The 24,122-nt window shown below is 35.2% G+C and overlaps 1 protein-coding gene across 1 annotated transcript in view; it reads left to right on the forward strand.

Annotated features, from left to right (window-relative positions):
• The window catches only part of LOC134529713 (transcription factor Ken), a 74,973-nt gene extending 54,697 nt beyond the window's left edge, over nucleotides 1-20,276 (forward strand). The window contains exons 3-5 of the mRNA XM_063364083.1: nucleotides 3,495-4,098; nucleotides 5,334-5,554; nucleotides 17,471-20,276. Coding sequence (XP_063220153.1) covers nucleotides 3,495-4,098; nucleotides 5,334-5,554; nucleotides 17,471-18,586 — 1,941 coding nt within the window. The 3' untranslated portion in view covers nucleotides 18,587-20,276. The remainder of the gene's footprint in view (nucleotides 1-3,494; nucleotides 4,099-5,333; nucleotides 5,555-17,470) is intronic.
• The last annotated feature ends 3,846 nt before the right edge of the window (nucleotides 20,277-24,122 follow it).

A 24,122-nucleotide genomic window follows, 5' to 3' on the forward strand; every position in this document is an offset into this window, starting at 1 on the left:
GTTTGCACCGATAAAGTATTGAACAAAATGTGTATATTGATCAAATTAATCAATTAATTAATTGCCGATTTTTTTTTAAAAAAAATTGAATTTTTCCAGAATTTCTAGCTTAAAAATTATGGATTTTCAAGATGGCGTCCAATATGGCGAACATTCTGGCAATAAATGATTACTGCACTCTAGCGGATAAAAAATAAACTAATATGTTGGCAGTATTCTCTAGTAGACAAAAACAAGATAGCGGACATGACATACTAGCTGGCTATATATATATATATATATATATATATATATATATATATATATATATATATATATATATATATATGTTTGCATTAGTAGTGAGAGGTCAGTCTGCTGGTGGCTTCCATGGAGAAAGGATCGGTCACAATTTTTATTTTTGCCCTCACCGGATTCGAACCGAGGGCACCATTATGTAAGTGATTTTTTATTTTATTCTTGATTAAAATTTGATTACATAAATTTTTTTTATAAATTTTAAATTTTGTTCCCAATTTTTTTGATGATTACGGATTTTCAAGACAGCGGCCATAACGAAAATTACAATGATGTAATAATTCAAAATGATGGAAAGTTCTAGAAAACAAAATGGTGGAATTCAAAATAGTAGAAAGTTCTATAAAACAAAATGGCGAATGTGAAATCCAAGATGGTGGAGTCCAAGATGGTGGAAACTAAGATGGCAGATCCAAAGTGGCCACCACGGTTAAGGTCAAATATCAAGTGTAAATCATTCAAGATGGCAGTTGTGACATCATAATCCGAGATCGCAGAATTTTTTTAATGAAAATGTTTAATAATTAACTTTGTTTTTTTATTTAAAATTTTCTCCGTATTTCACCATAAAAATACGGAATTCCAATATGGCGGCCATAGCAATAAATGCAACAGTTACATAAAATTTCAAAATGGCGGCCATGGCATCCTAATTTTTGAGGTGATGCCCTCAGCAGCTTAAAGTGGCTTATCGCCAGGGAATTGAAGCTACTTTGGGGATTATTTTAAGTCGTCGGCATTTATGAGGGCTAAATCAGGAAATTTTCCCTTAAAATGGCATTTTTCTGTTGAAATAGGGAAAAGTTATATTTTTCCAAACTTTTTTTTAAATTTTTTTAGCAGAATTTTTTTTTCGAAAAACTGGAAATTTTGGTGGATTTTTAGCGAATTTTAGGCAAATGTTGATGAATTTTTAATCATTTTATGCTAATTTTATCAAATTTTGAAGATCAAATACTAAATGTAAAGGTCATCCAATATGGCTGCCATGAGATCACAATCCAAGTTGGTGGACTTCGGCTCCATTTCCACACCCAGAACCCAGTCCACAGACCGGCCAATATATACTACTCGGCGGTATTGTTTTAAAAAAATAGTACATATTAACCAATAATATATTGCTTTTAACAAATTAACCTAGTAACCTTGTAACTTTGTATTGCCAAGGCTTATATCAGCAATCATTCACAATACTGCAGCTATCAAATTAACACTTCCTAGAAACGTTTTAGCTCTTTTTAAGAAATTTACGAAGCTTCCATAAAATATTTTTGTGGATTGATTAATGTGTGTAAAAATGTATTAAGAACTATTTTTAAGTGTGACCTTTCCTAACATACCATGATATTTTATAAAACTAGCAAAAATGTAGTTGATAGTTCAGTTTAGTATATTTTTAATCAGATGTAATATCTGCGATTTACTTCGTTTATATATAAGTAGTACATAAATGGTGAGTCTGGACCTATGTTATTTTAGGGGACTACGAGTTTGTGGTTCCTTCTTGTGGTGGCTTGCCAGTCGTAAGAATTCGGCCATGTTCGGGCGTTTCCGATGCTCATTGTTTATAATCAGTATCTCGGCGGCCATTTTATGATGACGCTAGATATGCCATCATGGAATCCATAATTTTTTAAAATAACTGTTTGGTTAGATATTCGGAAAAAATTACAAACATCATCAAAAAATTATTTTATTAAAATAATTATTAATTCAATTGAGTCCTGTCCTTGGTAGGATCCTTGCTCGATACAAAAATTGTATTTCATGTAAAAAATTATATTTTATAAAATATTGTGAAAAAAATACTAAAAGAAGCTATAACTTAACCACCAGCCGCCGATAAGCTGCCGATGCTATCTTGACAGCCATCTTGTTTTCAGTTACCGATACAAGGAGCGCTAGTGTCATGTAGTAACAAATTTTCTGCTAGAGAGCATTGTCGCCATAGTAGTTTAAGTTTTATCAAGATTGCAGTATTTATAACAAAGGATTACACCATCATGTTGGCCCTCGTGGCTGCCATTTTGAAAAACAATACTTATTAAGTTAGAAATTCAGAAAAAATTCCTATATTCCAAAAAAAAAACACTTATTAAAATAATTATGATTGATTCCATTGACATCCGTCCTCAGTTCGATCCCTGGACGATTAAACTGGTAATTCTAAGTAAAAAATTAATTTATTCAATAAAATGTGGCGAAAAATCCTAAAAGCAGCTTAATTCTCTAGTCTACCAGCCTCCAGTAAGTCGATGATTACATATTAGCCGCGATGATGGAAATTCATAATAATAAGCCTATAAATTTGGAAAAAAAATTCCAAAAATTCATCAAAAAGATCATTTATTAATGTAACTTTAAATATTTCCATCCTTGGTTCGATTCTCGGCCAGTGATAAGAGTAACTAAAGCTTAAAATAAAATTTAAATCCTGTTTCCCAATAATTACAGATTTTCAAAAATTGTGGATTCCAAGATGGCGGATGTGGCGTCGTCAAAAAATGGCCCGAACATGGCCAACTCCTTACGATTGGTAAGCCGCCACAAGAAGCAACTAAAAAATCGTAGTCCCTTTAGAATAACAAAGGACCAGAATTGCCATTTATATACTAATTATACAAAAGCTATATTTGGTCTAAGATGTCGAAAAATTTTAACTTGTAGTTTAATACAATGAATATGAGGCCATTACTGCAGCATTTACTAAGTACAAAAAGTACAAGGTGCATAAATTTGCATCAGTTTAAGTTTAAACTGCTGTTTGATTTTGAGGTGCTATTTACACATTGCACTACTCAAAGGCAATAATTTTTGGTATATTAGTATATTTCAAAATGGTTATTTAGACCACATTAAAACACTTAATTTAGTTCAATTACATTTTGCTTTTTCAAAATGTACCATGAAACACAGCATTTAGATTGCAAACACTTGTGTTTAATTATTGATTTGGTCTTATGAATATATAATATCACTTCAAAACTAAAAATAGTTTATTTTAACTTAAAGTAAATGGCCCTTACATATATTAATATTGTAAAGTTAAATATGTATTTAATATGTATGCCACATATCTGTGTGTCCTGCTAATTGAAGACCATATTAATAATATATGTGGTTAAACTAACCATATGAAAACTGTAATTTTATTTATAGGTTCTCCTAAAAAAATTAATGAGTTCTTTTTTTTTCAGTCGAAAGATATGAATGGTTTCCGAGAGCTAATAGAATTGCTTCAAATCAACCCAAAGTTTTGTCTGGAGGAGGACGTAGAGAAAAAGAAACATAGTGAGCTGCCACACCTGAAGTCATTATCAGAGCCGAGCAAAAGCTCTAACATTTCTGAAGCGCAACTATGCTCAGCCAATAGATTTGCAGCTATGATAGACTTTGATGTAAACGAGAGGAGATGGCACTTAGGAGGCTCTCACGAGGTCAGCTGGCAACCAATAGCAGATGTTGCCACCTCATTTAAGTTAGTCAGCAATTCAAACTTTAGCTCTTGCATCATAGAAACTGAGAAGGAACAGCCCTCTACGTTCCAGCATAATGAAGATGGAGTGCCTAAAGACCAAAAGGTAAATGCATCAAGCCTGAATGTGATGGCAAAAATTTCCGAAATGCAGCCAGATGGAAACATTGACAAAGAACAAGAAGAGGGGAAGGATGAAAGTGAGAATCCTATCTCTATTGAACATCGCGAGGAACCAATGGACGATGAAAGCAAGCATAAGACAGTGATTAAAACTGAAGATAAGAGAGAAATGGAAAGTGTTGATGTTCTTCATGTTGGACAAGGTAATCAACTGTCCACATTTCTGTAATATTTTTTGCACATGAAATCCTAGTGGGTTTTTACGTGCAAGGACATTCGTTTTATCTTTTTTATATTTTTGTGTTATCATTATTTGTTAACTTTAATAACTTCGTAATTGATTCTTGAATTAAAGTGCTTTTGGTAGTCAAACGAGGGTCGTAACCATAATGCCGAAAAGTTCAGTAAAGCCGAATGATAAATTAAACACCAAACCGAACAGTCGAAAATTGTTGTTTGTGTAGGTACCACAAATGCTGAATTACCATGATGCTGAAATATCACTGGGATGAAAAATCTCACGTAGATGGTGCCATATGAAGAAGCTAACATAAACTAAAATGTTTATTTCATGGCTCCAAGCTGTAAAACTTTGTCAAAATACTACATGCACTAAATGTGATATAGAATAACGCAGAAATTAATCTCAACATTGAAATATATTACATAGGCAATACACGTAATTTTGGTTTCTGTGTAATGGTCAATTCCGTTTACGCTGTTATTCTCAGTAATTGTGTTGTGTTAACTCTTGAATCAAAATTCCAAATAAAAGTTTTTTTTTTTTTTTAAATATTTCTGTGTGAACTCCTGCACTGGGATTTTTTTTCGCATTGTAATACATTCATTTTCAAACTTTACTGTTTGATGGTCAAATTGGCATTCGGTGTAATGATATTTCGGTGTTGTATTGTTGGAGTGTCATCTAATACTAAAAAATACATTAGTTTATATAATTTTATTTTGTTACTAACCACTACTTCTTATTTTAAAGCATTATATTCTCATAGCCATCTTTTAATCTCAAATAGTATTATGACTGAGGATTACAGCATGTAGAGATTGATAGGTAAGTATTTTTTGAATGGAAAATTTATATTTAAAGAACTACTAAAGTTCATCTGCAAAATTAAAGTAAAACTATGTCATGACCTTTCTGTAAAACATGTTACGGTTTATTGATTTCCTATATAACTGAAGAGGGGATTGAAATTATTTTATTGTGTAGTGGAATGAATCATTTTAAATACACAAAAGTTTAAATTGTCTTATATATCATAACTGTACAGGTCATGGTTAATTTTTAAATGTTACATGCATGTTTTCCTTCTTGGTTGGTATTAGCTCTGTTGTTTTTTGCCAGTTACAAAGTTGAAAACATACTTGGTTATCTATGATGATATGTTTGTTAGATGTCAAAACTTTTTTCTATTTCTAGTTGAAAATATTTTGGATGAGCAGAATGAGCACAATGACAGCCTGCGATCAATTTCTGGTGGGAGAAGAAGAAGTTCCTTGAATCCAGTCAACCTGTCTTTGGCAGATGGAGAAGAGAGAAAGAGGTGCTCAGATTCAAGAGACTCACCGTCATTTGTCAAGGAATCTGTGACTCGTACACTTTGTGACAATAAGTTGAGCAGTGCCAAGGATTGCTATCAGGTGCGTGAAAACAAAAGTTGTGTAACTGTCATATGGTTAAGGGGGGTACCTGGCTTGGGGCAACATGCTCTGAAAGTGCAAGAGCACTAAGGTCGACACTATTACGTGCATCAAACACCTCTTCGCCTCTATGTGCCAGGTACCGAATACTGGCGTGCAGGATTCTCGTTGGTAACGCGGCTTTATGTGACTTTAAATGGTTATTATGTAATTTTAAGCTGAAATATTAAATATAAAGGCTCTGCATGTTCATATGCCACTTACAATACCGTGTTTAGAAATTTTTGTACCAATAATTGTTTTTTTTAAAATACCCGTTTAAGCTGCTTTAACTGCCCAAAAAAAAATATATATATATATATTTTAAACACGAAACCATGAAACAAAACTTATAAAGGCATGTGTAGTGGATTTCAAATTATATTTGTTATCGGACACAGAAATGTTGAGTAGTTTTTAAATAGCGTGTTAACGCCTCGAGCACTGCAGGCCGTTTGGCGGCCCATTTACATTTAGGTCTATTAAAAAGCATTCCAATTTTATTTTAGCATCGTTTATATATAATTGTACCTAATGGTATGTTAGTGTAGAAATTGTACAAGACAACTATGCGATATAATTTGTAATAATTAATTTTATTTTAGCCACTTTTAATGTGCATGGAGAGAAGTTATGAAGGTGACACTTTTTATTATTTATTTTGAGGAAAAATGTGTTTTTCTTCAATATTACAGGAAACACAGCTGTTTTAAATTTTTTTTTCACATAATGGTAATAGTATTATGCGCCTGTACCATGTAAACTCAAACATGTAGGTTATAAAGGATGAATCGTCATAGGTTTCCATGGATTCCAACTGGCCAGGTGTGGTGCTGGTGCCAGGGTCAGACATCTTGTATGACCTTGACCTGGCTGCCGTTTTCGATGACCTTGACCCCAGCATTTCCTGGATGATGTTAGTTCGCTATCTTAGATTCTAGACAATTCCACCATTTCTGATACTAGAACTTTTCGTCATATTGGATTCCACCATCTTTTTTTTTGTCTGGGGAGGTCGCCACCTTGTTATAGTCTCCTGGATCCACCATCTTTGTTTCTACTGTTTGTTGTCGGAGTGCTCCAGTGTCACTCTTGTCTTGTGCACGTAATGTCGATGTTTCATTACCGACCAGTGTTCTTGTGGCCCTTTTACACATATAGTATTAATTTTTTTATACAAAATACAATGGAAGTGGGGTGGTTCGAACCATAGAATGTTGGACATTTATCATGTAAAAAGTAACTCCTGTGACTAGATGGACATCGAGACATATACTGCACTAAGAATTAAGTAAGGTATATATAAAAACATATATTTGGACTTTTTTTTTATTGTGGAGGATAAATGGTAGCACCTGTTATAGGGTACCATATTATAATCATATAAATTCTTGATACGGGACCACTTGTGTCACATATTGTAATGTTGTCTGCTAGTGTGTGCTACCGCCCTCTTTGTTTTCAAAGCTTGCTGCTAGGAGCACTTGTGTCGCATATTGCACATATCATCTGCTAGTGTGTGCTACTGCCATATTGGTTTATTTTAACTATTAAAGTGCAGTAGTATTAATCATCACATCGTCATCTATTCTGCCTGCTATTTTGTTGGTCATCTTGGTCGCCATCTTAAAAATATTTAAAAATTACCCTTTGGAAGGTTTCCAAAATTCATTTTCAAAAATTGCCTAGTAATGTATTTATATATTTGATCAATTTAAATTGTCGGTCTGATTCTTAAGTATCCTTCACTTAAAAAATACTTAGTTTATTTAATTAGATATGTTGAAATCTTCAAAAGTTTATTAAATCTCCCCTTACCAGCCACCAGTAAGCTGCCGACGTCATGTTTACCACCATCTGGAAAATGTATAAATATCAACTAAAAATTTTGGAAAAAATTCTAAAAATCATTTAAAAGGTACCTATTAATATATTTATTGATTTGTTCGATTCCTGCCTTTGGTTGGATCCTTGCTCGTTCAAAAAGGTAATTTTAGAATAAAAATCAAAATAAATATTGATTTTTTTAATCACTTTTCGGCGGGCATACTAATCATTCTCACTATGAACAATCACTTATGTAAGACAACTTTCCATTCCAATAAATGTGTTACTATCATTATGCCTATACATAGATGCTGTAGTCAGTGCACATTATGACAACTACAGTATCAATTGCAAGCATATGGAGACTTCTTTCTTATACTTGGTTAACATCTCAAAAAAGGCCTGACTAATGTCTAGCACATAGGAGGAGTCTCTCCTAACTGCTAGGTTTACAGTATGGGCGTAATCTGAACTGCTTAACGAATACTGTAAGCTGTATTTCAAGTAGTAGGAAAAAAAATGCTCCAAATAACAATGCTTAATAGTAGTGAGGGGTAGTGTGTCCGAGACCAGTTTCAGGGTCGCCCGGTAGACATGTTATGTTGTACTGGTATTATAGTACATTGTGCTGGAAGTATGGTACGTTCTGGTACACAGGCGGCGAATCGGGATAAGTTATCATGCGCGGAACATGTGTTAAAGGAGGTATGCCAGTTTGTTACTCCCCCCTCTCCCCGAACAAGTTTGCGAAGGAGCCCACGAGGCAAGGTCATGCGAAACGCAGGTGCGTTGTGCTGTCCATCTCCGAGATGAATGAATACATTTCTTAGCTTCGGCACATGTGTTTTTACTCCCCTCCCCCTGCACCCCAACCACCTCAGTGAGTGTCAATGCAGCTCCAATGCCAGCAGATCGTTGGTTCTATCCCTGGTGACATTACATGTTCCACAGGGTTTTACCCCTAGTTTTTCTTTGTTAACCCGGCTCTCTTAGGCATGATCCCTTGCTGTCCCAGGGCCCATGGGCGTGGATACGGATACGCTGTATACACGAAACAGGAGAGGTGATAGAGATCCAGCTATGACCAGAGGCTGGGACTACCCATCCCAGCTTAGCCACCACCTTCACCCCCCACCACACTCAGCTAACCAGACAATTGGCTGCATCCTAAGCTCTTAGACTTTATCAGCATTGCTAGTGCCTACCCCGTTTTACCACACCAGACTGGGACCCCTCAATCACCCAGTGAACCCATGGTCCGGTGGAGGTCTATCCAACCTCTCATAGCTGTCCAGGCTAGTAACCGAAGTTGTATCACCACTCACTGTGTCGACTCCGAATAGGGCTAGAGAACCCTTGGAGTCTGCTCCAAGCGATCGGAGCACGACCACCACCAGGTACGAGTCCTACCCAATCAGAATTCAGAGTCTAGAATAAACCTCAACGGGGAACCTTTCACTTTCATGGATTCTTCCCGTACTACTACCAACTTGGTGTCTTTACGGCATAAGACAGTTCACCAAAAACAGCTAACCGACCACCACTTTTCAGTCACTCCACTGGATGACCTTGTCTCCTCGGACTATCCTCCGACCTGCCGTACCTTGGTCTAACAGGTTTACAGCCGATTAAGGCCCGGACGTGCCTGGACCCCTCTGGCGGCGACCGCGGAAGCCCTGGATAGAAATGAGTCTTAGGTTGTGCGTGAGCTGGAGGGCCTCGGGGTTACCTCGGTAACCCCCCTTCCCCCCAATCACCCGAGAACAGACTAGGAGGAACATATTGAACCTAGTCGAGCAGTTTACAGCTTTTTGGTAAGCCCGGGTGCCCCCGAACATGCCGTCGCCATTCTCGGTCCTTACCATTACCATAGGCCTGAACCTCATTCACTATGAGAGGCCCTTGGGGCCAAGATACCGGGGCTCGGCAGTCTAACCCGCCAGAAAGGTTTCAGTCGCATCACCTCAAAGGACAATGACCTTCCCCGCCTATCCCTGCCTCGACTGCAGCAATGGACCTCTTGCACTAAGCCGTTTTTTGTGCCTAGAGTACGGAAAAATTTTTTTTTTTTACTGTACCATATTTTTTTTGCTATTTGTAATTAGCGAGAGTACTTTTCACGGGGTCTTTTTCGCGTGCTCTGCCTAGAGTGGGAAATCAAGTATGTAATATTTTTTAATGTGTCTTAATTGGTGCTAGGGCGAGAGTTGCACTGGCTAGAGTACGAAATGTGAAGTAGTTAATAATTTTGTAACCATGAGAGAAATATACATAATGTATAAATTTTTTAAAGGTATATATTATTATCAGTTATTTTGTTACTTTGCTTAATTAATGCTAGGCCATGAGAGGAATTAAACAATATATTAAAATTTCAAAAGTACAAATTAAAATATATTATTTATATTTTATTTTATTAGAGTGCAAGCATGATGCTAAGCTGAGATAAAATAGTGTATTGTGTTGACGTCGACTTGTAGAGAACACGAGGGATCAAACCTATAGGCCTTAACCTTTCGTCTGGACCACAGCGGCCTCCCAGTGCCGAGAGAAAATTAAATAATTAAAGGTAAATAGTTCGCCGCTTCTCCCCCCTTTCCCATCCAGGAGCCTTAGCCGATACACAGCGACCTCTCAGCTATAGGTGCCGAGAAGGAAACGAACAAGTAAATATGTGTGACCTGCCATAACATTCTGTTTTTGCAATAACGCCTTGCAAAAATGTGTATTGCGGAATTAGCTGTGTGACATGCCTACCTAGACATAATTTCACTCTATGCAAAATTTATACACAAATAGTAGTAAGAAAATAAAAAGTTGTAAAGAAGTCAAGTGCAAGAAACAAATATATATTGACTTATATTTTGGAATAGAAACGAATAAGTTATATGTGAGGTTGCTCAGAACTCGTTCTGCTCCGCAACTAAGTCAAATGCATTATCGAGAAACAATGAAAAAACAGGCGTATATGCTTCAGGCAGAAAATAATATAAGAATAGCATATTTTAACTGATGGTTCCGTAACAAAGGCAACGAAAACAGACATGTCAGCTATTCCAGTTCAAGATAAAAAGTATACACAATTATAACAAATAGTAATGGGATTAAAAACACACACGGCGGAGGAAAAATTCACGCAGTGCAATAATAAAGAAACAAAGTTGAATTACTATACAGGAAAAAAGCACAAAAATCAACTATAAAAAACAAAAACACTACGCACCGATTCAAAATGAAATGTTTGTCTTCATCGACTAGGCATCCTTGCAGCTACTGCGATATGTTGTTCGCATTTTCCCATGATGCACGAAGACGAGCGGACTAAATGCATAAAGAATCCTTCTCGTACGAAGTCGCTGCAATGAGTGCCATGTTTGGTTTACAAGTATTAACAATTTGCAATGGCATGCGAAAAACTGTAAAGGGGATCCGTGTGTCTACTATGGAACTACCTGTAGACATTTCGGCTCCTCGCTTTAGGTTGAAGACTAGTATGCGTACAAGCACAAAAACAGATGTTCAGCAACGATTTGTGATAATGCCCTGACATGTCAATAAACACACGACTGTGCTCGGTACATTACAGGTAAATGATAATGGATTCCACTTAGCGAAATCTGTATTTAGTGGAATTATGAAAGATTACTATTTTTCTAAATACGTTTAGTGAGTCGAAATACATTTGTACTTTTCTTGACCATCTCAAGCTGAACATTATCAATCAACTTACTGATGAAGTAGCTATAGTTACATACGGATATTTAAAATATAATTTGTGGCTGGACTGCATGTATGGTAAACTGTATCCGTTCGAGGACAAAGTGAAGAAGTGTGCATTCAAGACAGTAAATACTTCCATTTACAAGTCCGACGATGTGAAGTAGTCTGTTAAACACAGCATCGAGAAACTGTCGGGAAGAAAAGGGCTATGTAGAAAAAGGATCTTGCTGGTCTCTGTCTTCGGTAAACCGATTGGAGCTAAGAATTAGTCAGTTAAAGCCGATGCAGGATAAATGACTATTACATTGCTAATAGCCCGGTCAAATTAGACCAAAAAATAGGGGTGAGGTTACAAAAATTCGCACCCAGCTGAAAATTGGTTGGATTGTTCAAAACACCATTATAAATTAAATGTGAAAAGTTCTCATCGATCCGACACCTGGAAAAAAATTTACTCGGGGTCAAAGGTCACAAAAACTTTTTTTTTTCGCGATTTTCAGCAAAAGTTACGTTTTATCATAACATTAGCCCAGACAAAAATGGTAGATCAGATAATTATCTATAAAAAAATGTCTAAATACTTTTTTCTTAACAGCCACCATTTTTGAGATATAATGATTCAAAAAGTTGAAAGAGTTGTAATCGCTTCTCTCTATGTATGGAGCTCCTAAAAAAACTACGTGCTTAGATAAGTTTCGATGTGCATATTTCGTTAAAAATACTCGAAATAAAAAACAAGTGCAGTTAGCTTGTCTTCCTCCAACCTCAGCGGCTGCTCATCAACATCTTTTTCGGGTATATTACCAAGTTCAAGTGTGGCTTGGTTATCAGCTAGACCCAAAATACTGGGGTTGGAAGTTGGTCGACAATACATTAGAGACTGTTCAAACTTTACTCCCACCTGTGCCGGAAAAACTGCTAAACACAATTTTTTGCAACTGTAAAAAGGGATGTAGTGCTAAATGTGGTTGCAAAAAAGTTGGACTGTTTTGTTCTATAGCATGTACAAATTGTCAAGGCCGGTCATGCTCCAATGTTGAATCACCAACAATTGAGGATCCATTTGATGCTAACGAAGAGACATACGATGTGTCATTATTGGGGCAATTTACTTGCACCCAGTATGAAGAAGATGAACAAGGAGAAGAAGAACAAGGAGAAGAGGAAACAGAAGTATCAGAGAATTCCGATTCCGATGGATAAACTTCCCTATTTTTTTTTTAATTTACACCGCTTTTATAATTTTCAACCCTTGCCAATATCTTTAATTATTCAAAAGTTTCAAATTAAACAGAATCACAACAGATCAGTGGAATAGGCCTACTGGGGAAACGTCATTTAAAAAAAAACGCGCTAAGTACACTACCTCAAAGGTGGCGTGGAAACGTGTGCATATTATGACGATTACAACTCTTTCAACTTTTTGAATCGTTGTATCTCAAAAACGGTGGCTCTTAGGAAAAATAGTATTTTGACATATTTATATATAATTATCTGATCTACAATTTTTGTCTGGGCTAATTTTGTGATAAAAATTACAGTTTTGCTGAAAATTGCAAAAAACCCGTTTTTGTGACCTTTGACCCAGAGTAAATTTTTTTCCAGGTGTCGGATCGATGAGGACTTTTTAGATTTCATTTATAATGGTGTTTTGAACAATCCTACCAATTTTCAGCTGGGTGCGAATTTTTATAACCTTGGATGTCTAAATTGACAGGACTATAACTTTCGCGAGTGTTCGTGTAGTTGAGTACAAATTATGTAATAAATTTTTTTTTGTAATTTTGTTTTATTTCTTGAACATGTATTTTTTTGATAATTTTAATTAAATAAACATTTTCGCATTGACCAAGGATTGAAGCAAGAACACTAATAATCCATATTTTCAGTCAGTAAATGAATGAGTGCTATTTTGATGATTTTTTGAATTTTTCCCGAATTTCTTGGTTAATTATTACGAATTTTCAAGATGGTGGCCAATATGTCATCATCGGCTTACTAGAGGCTGTTTGTAGAGGAATTTAAACCTCTTTTAGAATTTTTCTCCATATTTATTGGAATTAATATTTATTTCCATACAATTAAATTTTCGTATTGGTCAAGTATCGAACAATTACAGTAACCGATAGAATTAATCAGTATATTAATGAGTGTTTTTTTAAGATGAGTTTCGGATTTTTTTGCAGAATTTATAGCTAAATAATTAACGAATTTCAAAGGTAGTGCCCAAATGTCAAGATGGCAGGTGTCACAGTAATAAATTATTAATGCACTCTAGAAGGTAAAAATCAAACTAACATAGTGGTAGTGTACTCTAGCAGACGAAAACAAGATCTCTGCATCCAGCAGACCAAAACAAGATAGTGGACAAGATGTCATACTAGTTGGTGATATATATCTTGGCATTAGTGGTAGGTCAGTCTGCCAGTGGCTTCCATGGAGGAAGGAACCATCACCATTTTTATTTTTGCCCTCACCAGGTTCGTACCGTGTTCTCCATAATGTAAGTGGGTTTTTAAAATAATATTTTATTGAAATTTGATTCATTAATTTTTTTATTAATTTGAATTTTTTTTCACAATTTGATATTTACATATTTTCAAGATGGCGGCCATTACGAAAATTGTAACAATGATGTTATAATTCTAAATGGCGGACCCAAGATGGCCGCCAGGGTCAAGGTCAAAGGTTAAGTTCATCCTGCATGGCTGCTGTGATGTCAAAATTCAAGATGGTGGTTGGCTTCTCGGCTCCTCAGCCAGAAGCCAGGGCCAGTACCGGCTATTATATACTACTCACAGACTGAAGGTGTCCATCCAATAGCTACTGGATGTGCCTGGCCACCAACTAATCATTTTTGCCTGACCACAAACTGGAAGTGCCTGACCAGCTGAACGTGCCTAGTCAACAAACTGAAAGTGTCTGTCTGCTAAAGATGTGCCTGGCCACCGACTGGATGTGCCTTACCGCCTACTGGATGTGCCTGGCCGTTGATTACGTGTCGGCCACTAACTTGATGCGCCTTGCCACCTACTGGATGTGCGTTCCTGGCCACTGAATAGACATGCCTGTCCACCGATGAGGCTTACCTTGCCACCAACTGGTTGTGTTATCCTGACCAACCGACTGGATGTATGTACCTGGTCAACCGACTGACATGCATGGCCACCAACTTGACATAAATGGCTTACATCAAGACATGTCTGGCCACAGGCTGAATGTGTCTATGACTGGCTACCAACTGGATGTGCCTTGCCACCTACTGGACATGCATTCCTAGCCACTGAATAGACATGGCTGACCAGTGACTGGGCGTAGCTTGGCATCAACTTGACATGTTAGCTGGACCAACCGACTGGACACTCGTGTCTCGTCAACCTGTATGACGTTCCTAAACAACTAACTGGATGTGGCTGGCTACCGACTGCTTGTGCCTGGCCACTGACTGCTTGTGCCTAGCCACTGATTGTACGTTGCTTGTTAATCGACTGTCATGTAGAACTGCCCTAAAAACGCACGTCAAGGCATACAAATGACTCGCTTTGCCTTCTATTAAGACTGTAGAAATCGAGAAATGCTAGTAATTTCCTGGTTTTAATTTGTAGAATTTATGTAATAAATTTAGTTTTTTGTAATTTTGTTGCTTTTTTACCCTTGAACCTGTCACTTTAATGTAAAATTAAAATAACTAAATATTTTATTTTAACTAAAATTATATTTTTTGCTTCTAGCAAGAATCTAACCAGGACAGGAATCGATTGAATCAGTGATTAATTGCCTTTTTTTTTTTAGAATATTTTTTTTCCCAAAACTAAAGTTTAATTACAAATTTCTTAAATGGTGGTCAAGATTTCATCGGCAGCTTACTGGCGGCTAGTGAATGAGAAATTTAATCCTCTTTTAGGATTTTTCACCATATTTTATTAAATAAGTATTTTTGCCTAAAATAAATTTTTTTGGCATCAAGCAAGTATCTAACCAAAGATGGAATTCAATTTAATCAATCAGTAAATATAATAAGTGATTTTTCTGATAAATTATGGAATTTTTCCAGAATTTCTAGCAAAATATTAGCAGATTAAAAAAAAAGTGGGTTCCAAGATGGCAGATGTGGTGTCATCCAAGATGGCCACCGAGGTCTCGATTATAAGCATTGAGAGGTGAACACACTCTAATATAGCCTATTCCCCACAATTGGCAAGCCACCACAAGAATCCACCATAAAATCGTAGTCCCATAAGAAATACATTGCGCCCATATCACCATTTATATACTATTCATAATGTTTGATCGATCCTTTTGGAATATCGAGAACATATACGACGTGTTGTACATAATTTTTCCAGAATTTTCTAGAAGTTAGTGAAATGTTTTCACACTGCATTGCTGCTACATAAATTTTCTACAATGTTCTACATGTTTTTGTAAAGCTGTACTTGCACAGTCTTTCCTTCAGCACAGAAATGTTTTCTTGCACTTGTAGATTAAGCGGAAAGGAATGTTTTGTGGTTATACTTCTTTAAGGAAGTTATGAAAACATTATGAGAATGAATTTATAAGCTACGTGCACACCATGCAACAAAATTTTCACAGGATGAAAAAAAGGCGGCACTAATAAAAATTATATATATGTGTTTTTAAATCTTATATTTTAGTTATTGATATTATATACTGGTCCATACAATTAAAAATATTTATTTTAAATATTAGTGATAAAAATTGTGTTTATAAACTTTTTGAAGTTTATTTATGTAAGTGAGGCTATGTTCCCGTATGTATAATTTATGTGCATTATATATTACATTAATTAAAGCAAATTATTAACATTACTAAATTAGAATAAACAATCAGCTATTTATTGATTTTCATTATTAATTAAAATTTATTTTTATTATTTTATTAAATTAAGTAATCAATTTTATACACATGTTTATATTAATATTGAATACTATATTTTTATTTAAATTTTTTCATTTCATTGAATTTATACTTTACCAACCATATTAATAGTATCACGCCAGCCTTTTACAATTTTATTCCTATTCATTATTTGCATGGAAAATTAGTAAAGTTTTTTTTTTATCGTGCCAAGGAAGTATAACTTCTAGCGTGCATACATAAGTACACATACCCATTTTTTCATATCAGTTCTAAGATTTAGGTGTTACTTTTTTAATTCTTTAATTGTTGAAGTACTGTATGATACATGCTAGGAGTCTAACATTTAAGTCATGCTTAATCTAGTTGTCACTAGTTGTAAAAATCTATATTTATTGTTAGGCAAACTAAGGGATTTGGTATCATTTAGAATTTTATAATTTCACTGGTACTTATGCCACTATTTTCAGTTATGGCTTTTTTTATAATTTTTTATCATGAAATTTTTTACATTATTTGTAGAAGTATCTTTGCTAGAGTTTGGAATAATGAATTTATTACTTTCCCAAAAATCAATTTATAATTAACTTTATTCTACTTAAAAAAATTCTTTAAAAATATTGCTGGAATGTTAATTTTCCTCATCAAAAGAGTTTATAGGAACCCCAGCATTACTCAAATTTGTGAGCACATAGTTGTACAATGGTTGTTAGCCCACCATAATTTTGAAGGTCCTATCATATTTGTGCATACCTATGGATATTAAATCCTTAGCTATATCTTATAGTAGTCTATGTTGAATAGGTATCATAGTAACCTAACATAATATTTTGTTTACTATAAGTTTATTATTTTCAGCCACATTAAAATAAGTTTTATACTTTTTAGTGTAAAAAGAAATGTTAAAATGTTGTGGTGGATGTGTGTAATAATTTAAAATAAAAAATTTTCAGATTTCTGAATGTTATTTTAACATTTATGTTTAAACTACACAGGCGAAGCATCAATGCTGCAATGTCACATAAAAATGTTACTTTTATTACAAAATAAATGTTTTAATACTGATTGTATATACAGATCTTAAGTATTATATGTATTGTGATCCATTATCATCAGATTCTTTTAAAATAACTTTTCACAGCAGATGGATCCTCGGTGGCCGTGTTTGGTAATGTCACACCTCATGTGGCGAGGGTCACGAGTTTGATCTTATCCTATGATATACCTCCAATTTATGACCATTTGAATGGTACACAATTGATTTGAAGCCCAATATGATTAAGGATTTGTCATCTTGAATTTCCGTGCATAACCGTACAACTTAAAACCCTAAGTTTACATTTTCACTTCGAAAATGTTTCGTTAGTGCAGAAGAAATTTGCAAAAACAAAGTGATGTGATTATTTTTTGAAATGAAAAAGAAAATAAAGCATTGGTTTTTTTTTATTGCAGGATCCTCAAGAAGAAGAAGAAGAAGAAGAAGAAGACGAAGAAGAAGAAACAGCGGGAACTCTCTTCCATCCAACTCAGGAGCTCGATAATGTGCGTGACTTGAGCAGCAAAGAATCTGGAACAGAGGGAAGGACTGCGTCTTCTCACATCCGTATGGAAAAGGCAACAAGATCAATTAAGAGTGCCCACATTATTCACGAGAGAAAAAAACGAAAATCAGTGTCTTTAGAAATTAACTGCGAGTCTGATGCTACTCCACTAGATGACCGTAAGAAAGATGATAGTGCAATATTACAAACTTCTCCTGAAAGCTACTTAGTCACGCCACATAGGAAACGCAGGCCGGGTTTCTACAATTCTCCTGCACAAAATCCACCATTTGTTCCCTTGTGTCCTCCATACTTGGATGATTTCCCACAGATGCAACATCACAATAGTGTAGGTAGTGGCAATGTCTCATCTCGACTCATGGCGATTCCGGTTTCTACATCTTCCGCTCCACAATACCTCGACAGAGACCGGGATTCCTCGCCCCAAGCTACTGCGATGCATGGTCAAGAACACCATGTTGTGCAGCAGAGAATTAAGGATATTAAGTATGAGCCCGCTGATGTTTCTATGCAGAGCTCCACCATTGATGTTCCGTGGAGTAGGTGGTCAATGTGTCAAACACCTGTATCGTGCTCATTAGACAACAGTAGAAGTTTTACGAAGTTAGGAGCATCTGTGAACAGTATTCGGGTTAAAGCAGAAATTCCTGGGAATACAAATGCATCGAATCCTTTAAAAACATCAGTGAAGCCTATTCCTATACGTGAGTATCGCTGTGAGTATTGCGGAAAACAGTTTGGAATGAGTTGGAATTTAAAGACACACCTGCGTGTTCATACAGGTGAGAAACCATTTGCATGTCGTTTATGTGTTGCAATGTTTAAGCAAAAAGCTCACTTATTGAAACACTTGTGTTCAGTGCATCGTAATGTCATCAATGATGGTGGCGATGGAAAATTTAATTGTTGTTTCTGCCATATGGTATTTGATACTTTGCAAGACTTAATTAGACATTTGTCTGGCCCTCACAACAATTTGCTGCTTAGTAAAACATTGCCAGAATAATAATGTGAAGCTGAAAAAATATAATTAGATACAATTGCATAACAGAACAGTCACACAAACTGAAGGAATATTTTTTCAATTAATGTAGCCTTTAGTTTTTTAAGCAACAGAGATATTAGAGATTAAAAATCTCCTAATTGGGGTGACTCAGAGAGGAAATTTGCTCAGTGTGTGTTAAATGTAAAATTTTTTATCAGAACTTATTACTTTAAATTTTGTATTGACTGTTGTATTTTCATATTATAGGTTCAGATCCAGTCATGTAGTGTTTTAATACTTGTTTCAAATATTTTTTTAAAATTTACATTAAAATTAAGAACATTACTTGAGGCATACCATACTATGACTTAAAACATATACTATCATATTGTGTATTATTAATTGTCAATACTCTTCTCCTGTGTGACTGGTATTGTTGCATTATTTATTTTTTTGTATTCATAGTTATTAAATAGGTATACATACTAAAATATTGTCACGGTGCAGCATAATGTATCTAGTCTTAATGTTAAGATTTTGTCTACACAACTCAACTAGTCAACTAACAGATTGACAGGAATCATGTTCATTCAAAAATAAACATACATTGAGCTCTATGCATGTAGTTTGTACCAATCACATAGGAGGAGATACACAGATAATACCAATGTTTCACTAGTGCCTCATTAGTTTTTTGAAACATTTCATAATTTATACCTTTTTCTGTAAATTTAATTACCTACAATTAAATTGTTCATGTGGCTTGCTTATGTTTTTAATTAATGTTACTTCTTTTTGAGGCCTTAAGACAAATTTTGTAATTGTAACAGTTAATATTGACCGCAATTATATATTGTGCCTTGAGAAAATTACTTAACCTTGTTAGTGTTGGAGCCGAAAAATGTTGCAATAAGTAATTAATTTGTACATAATGATTCAAAGAATATTGAATGAGTTTAGGCTTAAAACTCTGCTTCACCATTACAGATAGATAGTTGTAGTATCAAAATATTTTATTAATGTAGAACTGTACTGAGTTACATTAGTTTCTTAAATAATAATAATTATTCTGCTATTAAGAAATTGGAAATTTTTTTTTGTGTGGCTTAAAGTTTATGCAAGGTCAAAGTATAAAATCTAGTAATTTTCTTGTTTTCGAGGCTGTCCTATATTTTGGAAAACCCTGTAAACTGTGCCTTATTCATTGATGAGGTTAGAAAGAATGTATTTAATACTTGTATTACAGCATATATAGTCTAATTTTGTTTGAAAGCTGATCATTTAGTGAATCGTACAATAATAGCAGCCATGCTTGGTACACGTAGTACACTTATTTATTAGATATTTAATTTTGCAAACCTAAATAAATAACCACGAACTCATTAGCATATAGTTAGAACATAAATGTTACTAGGGTGATCACACACGGTGCATGTTATATAAGTAAATAATTTATTACATGTTAAAAGTAACTAGACAACTTGAAGTGTGTTAAGATGAGATAGTACAAATATATGTATTCGTGCTTGTACAAGGCCTGTGTAGAAATGTGATCCTAGATTATCTTATGTTTGTTTTGTGCAGTATTGTTGAATCAATTAACAAAATTGTAATCTCATGCAAGAAGTGTTTCGTCGCAAGAAATTATCCGTGAATAAAATATATTTTTGTATGTTTAGCTGTAAATAAATAAATGAAATGTGAGAAAAAATTCTTGACATAGAACATTTATGAAGGTTTTTGTACGAACTAAGCACTCAGTAAAGTGATCATATTTGTCTTTTCTTCCACTTACTTTACAAGATTAAGAGACACATCAAACCACAACTGTTCTACAATGATGAATATGCCTCTGTTGTATATTTAATTGAAAACACTGTCAGACAGGGATACCAACTAGGGGGTTTCCCCCCAAAATTTAGGGGGAACCAAGATGTAATGGGGTTTTTTAGGGGGTACATTTATTTAGGGGGATTTTTTAGCGGGTACATTATTTAAAAAAAATTTTTGGAGGGTGTGAAATTAAAGTGTATATCTTGAAACCAAAGTTAAATAGAACAGCAACACAAGTGGCGCTGGTGGCTGAATTTCGCACTACGACCAAAAACAACTTGCTGGTCAAGAAAATTCCATTTTTACTTTTACCGTTCAACGTTTTTGCATTGTAAGTTGTCTGGTTGAGGTTGTGTCCGTTAGTTTGTTGTGTACTCGCGAGTTTTATTGGATTGCAAAGTAAGTCGTTTATGATTTTCTGTGGTGCCAAAGAATAAAAAAAAAAACAAGAAAAATAATTAATTATTCGTGTTCAAATATTTTCCAGAATGCCAAAAAAAAAAAAAAAAATTATCAGCAAAAATATACGAAATGTTGGGAGACCGATCCAGAACTTCAAGGTTAGTAAACATGTATTCTTTAAACCGAAATTAAATTCATACACATATAAAATTGCAGATACTGAATGTTATTTTTCAAAATTATTATGCTCTGTTTGGGCAGAAAAATAAGGAAATGTAAGGTTCAAGAGAATATATATATTTTTAGCTAGGGTGTACAGTGAAAACTTTAGCGGTTTTTAATCAAAATCTAGGGGGATTGAAGTTGGTCCTAGGAGGAACACTCTGTAGGAGTTAGCATCACTGCTGTCAGACTATAGAAGTAGTATACATTGGCCGGTCCGAGGGTAGGCTTCAGGCTGTGGAGACAGAGCCAATGTCCACCATTATGGATTGTGACATCACGGCAGCCATGTTGGATGGCCTTGACTTTAACCTATATTTGCCAAAAATGACTCAAAATATGCCCAAAATCCACCAGAATTTCCAGGTTTTTTTTGGAAAATATTCAGCCAAAAAATCTCAAAACATTTAAATAAAAAATTTCCCTATTTCAAGGCAAAAACTCCTGTTTTGAGGGAAAATTTCTCATTTTAGTCCTCAAAAATGCCAATGGCTTGAAAATTCCCCAAAGAGACTTAAATTCCATGGCGACAAGCCGCCCTAAGCCTCTGAGGTCATGACCTCAATAATGATGTCACGACCGTCAATTTAATTATGATGTAACTGTTGCAATTATCATTACGGCCGCCATATTGATAATCCATAATTATTATAAGATTTTAATTGGAAAATATTTTAAATTAATAAAAAAATCAAATTTTAATAAAATTAATTAAAGGCACTTACATCATTATGTCCTAGGTTCGAACCCAGCAAAGGCACAAATAAAAATGGCAATGGATCCTTCCTTCATGGAAGCCACCAACAGATTGACCTCCCACCACCAATGCCAAGGTAGATATATCGCCAGCAGGTGTGATGTCATGTCCGCCATCTTTTCATCTCCTGGAGGCCGCCATCTTGTTTTCCTCTGTTAGAGTGTACTGCCACCATGTTAGTTTTTTTTTACCCACTAGAGTGCAGTAATTATTTATTACTGTGGTGCCCGCTACCTTGAAATTTGGCCACCATCTTTGAAATTCGTAATTATTTAGCTATAAATTCTGGAAAAATTCCAAAATTCATTTTAAAAAATCTGCTATTAATATACTGATTGATTCAATGGATTTCTGTCCTTGGTTCGATAATTGATCTATGCAAAAAAAAAGTAATTTTAGGTTAAAAATAATCTTATTTAATAAAATATGGTGGAAAATCCTAAAAGCAGCTTAGGTTCCTAGTCAACCAGCCTCCAGTAAGTCGATGAGGACATATTGGCCACCATCTTGGAAATCCATAATACTTGACATAGAAATTCGGAAAACATACCAAAAATCATCAAAACATCGCACATCAATGTACTCATTTATTAGCTCAATATCCTTCCCCAGTTCGATCCATGATGAAAGCAAAAAATTAAATTTAATTAAATATCACCTCTATTTAACATAAAAGTGACAGCTTCGAAGGAAAAAAAATTTACGCCTATAATTTATTACATAATTTCTACTCTACTACGCGAACACTTGCGAAAGTTAGCAATTAAATAAACTTTTAGTTTTGCATTGGCTTGAACTGACTAATTCTTAGCTCCAATCGGTTTACTGAAGACAGAGACAAGCCACATAATTTGCCTACATAGTCTTTTTCTTCCCGACAGAGTTTCTCAATACTGTGTTGAACAGACTGCTTCACATTGTCGGGATTGCAAATGAGAGTTCACTCTCTTGAATGCACACTTCTTCACTTTGCCTCGAACGGATATGGTTTGCTATATACACAGTCCAACTAAAAGTTATATTTTAAAGGTCCGTATGTAGCTACTTCATCAGTAAGCTGATTGATAATGTTCTGCCTGATATTGTCAAGAAAAGTACAAATGTCTTTCGACTCACCAAACGTATTTAGATAATAGTAGTCTTTCAATGTTTCACGAAATGCAAAATTTCAGAAGTGTAATCTGTTATCATTTACCTGTAATGCACCAAGCACAGTCTGAGGCTTAGATTCATGACCAGGCCTCATTAAATTCGGTTGCTGAACATCTGTTTTTGTGCTTGTACACATACGAGTCTCTGATCTAAAGCAAGGAGTCGAAATGTCTGCAGGTAGTTAAATCAGTAGGCACACGAACTTCACCTTTACATTTTTTCGCATGCCATTGCAAACTGTCAATACATGTAAACCAAACATGGCATTTATGCAGCAAAACTTTGTACGAGAAAGATTCTTTACACATTTGCTCCTCTCATGTCTTCGTGCATCATGGGAAAATGCAAACATCATATCACAGTATCTGCAAGGATGTCTAGTTGATGAAGATGAACCTTTCAGACCCGAACCAGATGATGATGCTGCAGTTGTACCAATTCCCGGTGTACACTTAAACGAATCAATCAATCGCTGTTGTAACCCAACTTTTACTTTCTGCCGCGCAGCAGGACCTTCGCATGTCTTCAAGTGTCTTTTCAACAAATCATTTCTTGCAAATTGCTTGCAACATTGTTTACAACCAAAATTTTTGCGCGGTAAATTCTTAGCACATTCTCTCTTCATGTGTCATCAAACATTACTGTTGGTTGAGAAAATTTTGTCACCGTAACTGCATCGATGCTCGATAGTTGTCAAATCACCAGCCATTGAAGTCTCCATCGATGGAGAAAAGTCATTCATCGAGGTTTCCTCTGCAGCCAGCACTGTAGTATTAAGCTCTCTTCTGCTGGTGGTACCACGCCGTTGAAGTCTCCTCTAGTGTTGTCGTCGATAATGCCAACGGGATCTGCGCCACCATCGTTGACACTGACGTCAGGGTTCCTGTAGATAATAGTATAACTTCCATCAAATTCGGCATTAAAGATAGTAAAGATGCCATCGAGTTTACAAGAACAGGTAATTATGCAACTTATGCATCAGATGAGACAAAAACTAGGTGATCCTTACACCGCAGCAGCCAGAAACTAACAAAGTCCCGTCGTCTGTTGACTTGCATATGAACCCGCAACCGGCTGAATAATATGCTCATTAAAACAAGAACTATTCAACTATAATACACTATTCAAAACCACATTAAAAAAAATCACAGTTGGAAGCAAATTCGACAAAAGAAATTGGCACGATGGGCA

The sequence above is a fragment of the Bacillus rossius genome, chromosome 2 (assembly GCF_032445375.1).
Source record: "Bacillus rossius redtenbacheri isolate Brsri chromosome 2, Brsri_v3, whole genome shotgun sequence".
Lineage (NCBI taxonomy): Eukaryota > Metazoa > Arthropoda > Insecta > Phasmatodea > Bacillidae > Bacillus > Bacillus rossius.